Below are 7121 nucleotides of genomic sequence, written 5' to 3'. Positions count from 1 at the left end.
TGGGCCTTTGTAAATAACGTATGCCATAAAAATGACTCATTAAATATATTTGCTCTCTTCACTAGTTAACAAATTTCATGACAAAGGACAATGAGGAAAAAGCAACCAGCTGTACAGACATCTCTTCGTGAACTACTGTAACATGACCGATTCGGTAATGAAATTGCATTTCATCTTTTCCTAGCTTAATACAGTATTGTCATATTAACTGTGATGGCACATTCTGAGAAGTTTAATAGTATTTTCTGGAGACTCAAAGTAATGAAGCACACTTTGTTTTATTGTGTGTTATTTTCAGTTTTAGGCCCTTCATAATTTACCTTGGTGAGTGAGGTGAGACTTCGGTATTGATTTGTATATAGAATATACAAGTCAATATAGATTTGTATCTTGTATAATGTATATACCAATAATGCATATTTGATTTTTATATCTATATATACATATAGAAATATATCCATATCAATCTATATATTGACCTATCCCACAACTGCTACAAGCACCCAACAATGCTGAGCAGTAGTTGAGATAAACATTACAATGTTATTTAACTCTCCAGGTATAGAGATGTGGGTACTAAAATTCACAAGTTACTGTTAGAACCCTGTTAGAAACGTTATCTCTGGCAGTGTAGCAGCTCAGGAAGGAGGTTTTCATTTTCCTCTGAATAATACTTAGCTACAGTGTGTTTTCACCCATTATTCTGATCCATCCATGAGCCTTTCTCTGAACACAGTGAATGCAGCTGTGTCTATGAAGGAATACATTAATGCATCTCCATGTTTTCAAGACACATTTCCAGATTTTTTTTTCAGCCAAGGCCTCTATAGCATAAAGCCAGAGTTACCATAAATAGTGATACAATGTTAAGATTTCTCTGAATGTTTCCTTTATTTCTCAGACGACTGGTTGAGTTTCCTCATTGCTCACGGAGCAGGCTTTGTCTTGCTTTAATGTTTGCCTTTCTGTCCTCTTTGTGGTTTTGCCTACCCTTAGATTAGCATTTACCTCATTTTTAGCATTTCTGCAAGATTGGTTGCTCTTCTAGGCTGTAGCCAAAATGTTTAGTTCCAGTGGAGTTTGAAGTGGTTTAAATAATGCTGTGCTGGATGTAAGTGATAACTCAGATGCAGTTAACACAGCTCTGCAGCATTAACACTCGTTAGCAAAACAAGCCTGCCCACCCAAATGTTTCCAGTCTGCCAGAACCCACTCCAGTGTGTGTTTTGATCACTTCTAAACCCTCAATTCCAGAACACCTGTTAGCCTCAGAAACCCACACAGATTATTGGAAGTACTGTTTCAGAAATGATTACATTTAACACTCCTCTACATGTGGCATGTTTTTCTGTGTCCACCTGACACTGAAATTTGCAGAGTAATTATACTCATAACCATAATGAGGCACTGCAGTTTTTGAAGACCACTTTTCTGTGTCTTCTCCAGCCTTTGGGGAAGCAGTATCTGTGTGACCCTGTGGTGAATTTCATCAGGCAATCAGACCAGGTTATAAGAAAAAAGTGCCTTTTCTGTCCAACCAGCCCCCTTCCCATCAGCACCAATGTCCTGCAGCTGTTCTCAGCCCTTTTCCAAGCTGTGGAAGCAGGTCCAGGTGGGTTCTACCCTCAGGCACTGTTTCCTATTACCGTCCCCACAGACTCCCTGAGCCGGCCCCTCTCTTCCTGCCTGCAGCACCGCTCAGCAGTTCTGCGTTTCTGACTAATTGGGGTGGGCCCCTTTGTCCTGAACACTGCCTTGGTGGTTCGGGATCTGCTTTCCTTGGTCTGGAGTTCAGGTTGGTTCTTTTTCTCTTCCCCGTTTTGTCGATTCTGCCTGCTGCTGTGGTTTCTTGCCAGGCCTTTCCTCTGGTCTCACACCCCTTTGGCTCTGTGTCACTGTGCGGCCTTCCCGCAGCCCGCAGTTGTCTTTGACCATTGCCTTGTTCTTTGGACTGGCAGTTCCTCTGGCTGTGCTGGTGGTTGGCACCTTACCCACGTTTAGGCTTTTTTCTAGCGGTGTTCCTGCCCCGAGCACCGGCCCCTCACGGGAGGCATGGGGACATCAGGAGGCACAGGCTGTGATGTTCTTTCTGTCAGGAGGCCTTGGAATTCGTGTTTCCCTGGCCGCGGTCTGAGCGCGTCATCTCTGCGGCTGAGTAACGAAACCACGGCGCTCTTCAGAGGCGTGGGAGGCACCCAAACCTCCTGGCTGGGTAGCCAAGTGCCCTGTGCCACCTGGCGGGGCGGGCCCGTCCCGGCACAGGGGCCGCGCAGGGCTCGGGGCCGCGGCCGCTCGGGCCCGCTCGGCAGCGCCGTTTCCGGGAGCCGCGGGCAGGTGAGGAGGAGGAGGAGGAGGCTGCGGGCGGAGCGGAGCGGCCGCGATGAGGCTGCTGCTGCTGGCGAGTCTGCGGGCACAGACCGGCAACGCCACCACGGCCGCCAGGATCCAGTGAGTGCCGCGCCGCGGGCAGGGATGCGCTGCGCGCCCGCGGGGCTGTGCGGGGACGCGGCCCCGGCCCGCACCCAGCGCTGCCCCCGCAGCCTCCCCGGCGGGCACCGCCATGCGCTGCCGGTGCGGGACGCGGCTCCGCCGGGCCGGGGCTGTGCGGGATGTGGATGTCCGAGCCGCCCGGCAGGGATGGGGGCACGGCGGGGACCGCCCCCGCTGCGGCGCTGCCGGTGCCCGAAGCGCTGCGCTCGGGGCTCCGGGCTGGGGAGGCCGGGCTGCTGCCGCAGGGTGCCCGGGTCCCTCGCAGCCCGTGGCGGGCGGTGGGTGCCCCGGGCCGCCTCTCTGGGACACGGCCAGGCTGGCCGGGCGGTGTGAGGGCCCGGGGCGGTCCCGCAGCGGCCGTGCCGCAGCCCCCGGCGCTCCCCGGGGCGGGCGGGCACGGGGCTGCGGCGCCGGCGGCTCGCACGGACCAGCAGGACCGCACTAACAGGCCTGATGTCCCCGTTTAACTCCTCCTGTGACGTGGCTGAGAGCGCTGCTGCTGGGGCTTCACTGTGCGTGTGAACTGTAAAAAAAAATAAGTCACTATAAAAATGTAACAATTTCCCAGTGGTTTTGTCCTCTTGAAGGCCCAAAACAGCGACTTGGGTTCATCTTATCTAAAGTTCAATTTAGTTGTTTGTCTTCGGGTGAATCTCTTGGGATATTCTGCTATTACAAGTTTTCCCTGACCTTGATCCGTGTATTATCTCACGTGTAATGTTATGCATAGGAACATCCTCATTGTCATACCTGCAGCCTTGGACTGCTGCAGGGATGCTCTGTTGTGTAGGGTACTGGGAGAACGTATCTGCTGCTCCTGCCAGTCACCAGGCACTGAAGATGTAAAGACCAGAGAAGGCTGAAGCTTTTGGTATTTTAAAACAATAATTGTTCCTAAATTTTTGAGACAAACCAATGAAAATGTGTTATATACATATACATATTTTTATGCCTGTACATTTCAGCAGAGTTCCTGTGGTATTCTGCATTTCCTTTCGTATCTTACCCTTGCTCCCACTGGATAACACAAAAGTAGTTATTCTTGGGGACATCACTGCTCATTTTTCCTCTAGAAGGTTATTTACTCTACCTTTACAAATTAAATATTTACTTACCTTCTTCTTCCAATTCCACTTTGAGGGAAGTCAGACATACATTTAGACTGGAGCTGTTCAGAGCTAATCTAGTGGAAAGCAGCTTTTGCATTGTTTCTAGTAAAAATAAATCTGCATAAACCAGAAAAACTAATAGGATATTATATCAAACTGTCGTTTACTTACACTGATATTACAGTGAATATGTCAGCACCCTGTACTGAGGTACAGCAGCTCTGCAAGCTGCCTTTACTTGAATCATGGCAAGCAGCGATCTTGGTGGCTGCGACATGTGATGGTGGCCTAAAATATGAGTTTTAGGATGAAAGGGCACAGTGTGGAGCGTGGGGGGCTCGTGGCTCCCAGTGTGGGAAATCGTCCCACCCACGTGGACACTGCTTGCCCATGCACACAAGCCCTTCAAACAGAAAGCAAATACTGAAAGATAAACCTCATTCACGTTCACAATAAAGCTGGTAAAGGGTTCTGGCAGAAGCAGTGTTTGAGAGTAACTTGCGTCATGTTCAGGTCCTGTCTTATCACCTGCTGCAATTGTTATTTATTGAAATAATGGAGGTGAGCCTTCAGGGAAAGAAAACAATTCTGATCAGGGAAAAAGTGAAGATTATCAGGTAGCAAGTCCATCTTCCTGACTCAAAGGCTGCTCAGGTCATCACTGATGCCATCCTGTGCAGATATTTCTGTCCTATACTGGTTTTCTTAAGTCTTTATGCCATTAAAAAACAAAACAAACCCCCACAAAACCTCTGTGTGGCCAAAGGCTTGGCTGGGTCACTTTTAACACTAATCTGCCATACCTGAGGTTATGCCACATGGTGATCTTTGTATCATGTATGTTAATATACGTAAAATACATATTCCAATTAATATTTGCCTTCAGTTGTATCTGCGCATGTGCTTAGGAAGTTATTTGTTCAGTTTTTTTTAAATATTGAACTTTTGGTTAAATATAAATGAAACATTGACATTGTCTCTGGGTTGAACACCTGCCAGCATAGATTAATTTTATGGCTTAATATCACAGTGTATACCCTGTTTATGATACTACAGCTCTTCCAATAACTGCTTCATCTCTTCATAAATAAGATATTCATTTCCTGAGTTTAAAGTAAGTGGTGACAAAGGTACCAGAATCTAATTTGGCTAAAAATCAACTTGCTAAAACAAGTGGTATAATGAATGTGCTTTGGGCTTTATTCCTATTGGTGTGCATAATCTTTAATCACCTTAAAAATATGAGCAATGAATAAAGAATACAACACTAAGCAAAAGTCTTTGCTTAGGCTGCCATTGTTCAGCCTTAGAAAGGAGATCAAAGAGGGTGTCAAGGAAGAACAGAAATTATTCTTCCCTACCCCCTGAAATGTTCTGTTCATCTTTTGTTACTTGGTAAGGAGGAATAGAAATCTGGCATTAATAGGTTAATTAGAAAGATTTAGATTAGCTATTTTGCCAATATGTAAATGTTTTCTGGAGAGGGGGAATTGTTTTGGCTCTCATTAACTGGCCGGTTGAGACAGCCATTCTGTAAATCTCCAGGTAATCAACTGCGAGATTCAACGGAGCTTATCGTTCCTCTTGCCAACTGGTTTTTAGCTTAGACATTTATTGGAGTGATTCAGCCACCCAAACATTTCTATTTCATCTCACCCTGCGTGCCAGTGCTACAACCCCACTGGGAAACTCTGCCCAGTGCTGGGGGGTCCCCAGGGGATCCCTGTGGGCTCTGCCCGGTGCTGGGGGGTCCCTGAGGGATCCCTGTGGGCTCTGCCCAGTGCTGGGGGGTCTCTGGGGGTCCCTGTGGGCTCTGCCCAGTGCTGGGGGGTCTCTGGGGGTCCCTGCGGGCTCTGCCCAGTGCTGGGGGGTCCCCAGGGGATCCCTGCGGGCTCTGCCCAGTGCTGGGGGATCCCTGAGGGATCCCTGCGGGCTCTGCCCAGTGCTGGGGGGTCCCTGGGGGTCCCTGCGGGCTCTGCCCAGTGCTGGGGGATCCCTGAGGGATCCCTGCGGGCTCTGCCCAGTGCTGGGGGGTCCCTGGGGGTCCCTGGGGGCTCTGCCCGGGTGCTGGGGGGTCCCTGGGGGTCCCTGCGGGCTCTGCCCGGGTGCTGGGGGGTCCCTGGGGGCTCTGCAGGGCTGTTCCCAGCACAGGACCCCGCAGGACAGCCTCTGCCCCTTGGCATGAGGTGCCATCAGTCACAGGGCCTGCCCTGGGTGCTGCTGCTCCCACCATGGTGTGCACTGCAGGAACTGGTTCAGAACACAGGTTTAAGCTTTGCAGGGTTCTCTGGTCCTCCCAAAGCTCAGTTCCTGACTCCAGAGCGCAGGGACAGGAGGAGCTGGTCCCCGTCTTCACTCACATTTTTAATTCCTGTGATTCACTGTGATTTTTATTCATAGTTCGCTCATGCCAATGGAATTTGTCTGTGCTGCTTCAAGGAGAAGTTTGAGGGGAAATAAAATGAAGGACATGTTGTTTTAACAATCATGAAAAGATCATTTAGGAAGAAAACAGAAGATCAAGCAGGGTTTCAGCTCTTGTAATGTGAGGAGCTTCAGTGGGAGTTGTGTGTTCAGGTCTGGCCGAGTCTCAGTGAGGCAGGGAATGACTCTGCTCCCTTTGCAAGCTCTGAATTGTGCCATATACATTTAACAGTAGCTGGTGCACAGCTGCTGTGCAGAACAGACAGCTGAGGGAAAGAGATAATTAATATTTTTGGATGAAGCCTATTTTGTGCCATTCAAGAAGTGTCAGTGTATCCACCTACCAGGAACTTTTTGAAAATCAAACAGTCTTTGTCTCCAAGTAATTCCATTAAATCAATATCAGTTGAAATTTAGAATGTAAATGTTTCTGAAAGGAAGACTTTACAGAAAACAGAGCAACTTTCACAGCCATAATACCTTAGAAAAAAGCACATTTTTAACTCCTGTGCCTCCTCATCAGCCAGGCTGTGTTTGGAGCTCCAGAACTGTTTCCTTGTATGAAAACCTGTGAACTGCAGGTTCATGCTGGAGGAGGGAACACTGCTAGCAGGGGAGGTGAGAAGCAGTGATCAATTATGTAGGGAATAAAAAATTAAACATTGTAAAACATCACTTGGTGTTTCATAGATGTGTTAGAGAAAAATGTTTTTGTATAGGAATCTCCAAGTGAAGAGGTGTCAGAACAGGGTTGTACCTTTTAGCAGGATCTCTCTGCACGCTGAATAGATGCAGAGAACACTCTTAGAAGTTTCACTTACAAGCTCTGTGATTTCCAAAGCATATCAAAAATGTACCAAACAAAAGAGAAATTAATTTTCTGGATGCTGAAATGAGTGGGGATGGGAAATACTTTGTCCAATATTCAGGTGTGTATAAATACCACAGTGTAAGCACTGACCAATATAATGTGCTTCTAAAAATGCTCTTTCACATTTACTGAATGGCTGAAGTTCTCCCTGATGCCTTCTGCCTAGAAAACCACCCAAAATCTGGGACCTGACAGCTCAGCTCCATTTTAGAAATATTATTTTCCCC

At 48.0% G+C, this 7121-nt stretch overlaps 1 protein-coding gene across 1 annotated transcript in view; it reads left to right on the top strand.

The window, feature by feature from the left end:
* The first annotated feature begins 2141 nt into the window (after positions 1–2141).
* Positions 2142–7121, top strand: part of GLT1D1 (glycosyltransferase 1 domain containing 1) — a 37909-nt gene continuing 32929 nt past the window's right edge. Inside the window, exon 1 of the mRNA XM_063415990.1 lies at positions 2142–2448. Within this exon, the coding sequence (XP_063272060.1) occupies positions 2381–2448 (68 nt within the window). The 5' untranslated portion in view covers positions 2142–2380. The remainder of the gene's footprint in view (positions 2449–7121) is intronic.

The sequence above is a fragment of the Prinia subflava genome, chromosome 19, assembly GCF_021018805.1.
Source record: "Prinia subflava isolate CZ2003 ecotype Zambia chromosome 19, Cam_Psub_1.2, whole genome shotgun sequence".
In the NCBI taxonomy this organism is placed as follows: Eukaryota; Metazoa; Chordata; class Aves; order Passeriformes; family Cisticolidae; genus Prinia; species Prinia subflava.
This window is presented reverse-complemented; position numbering and strand designations above follow the sequence as displayed.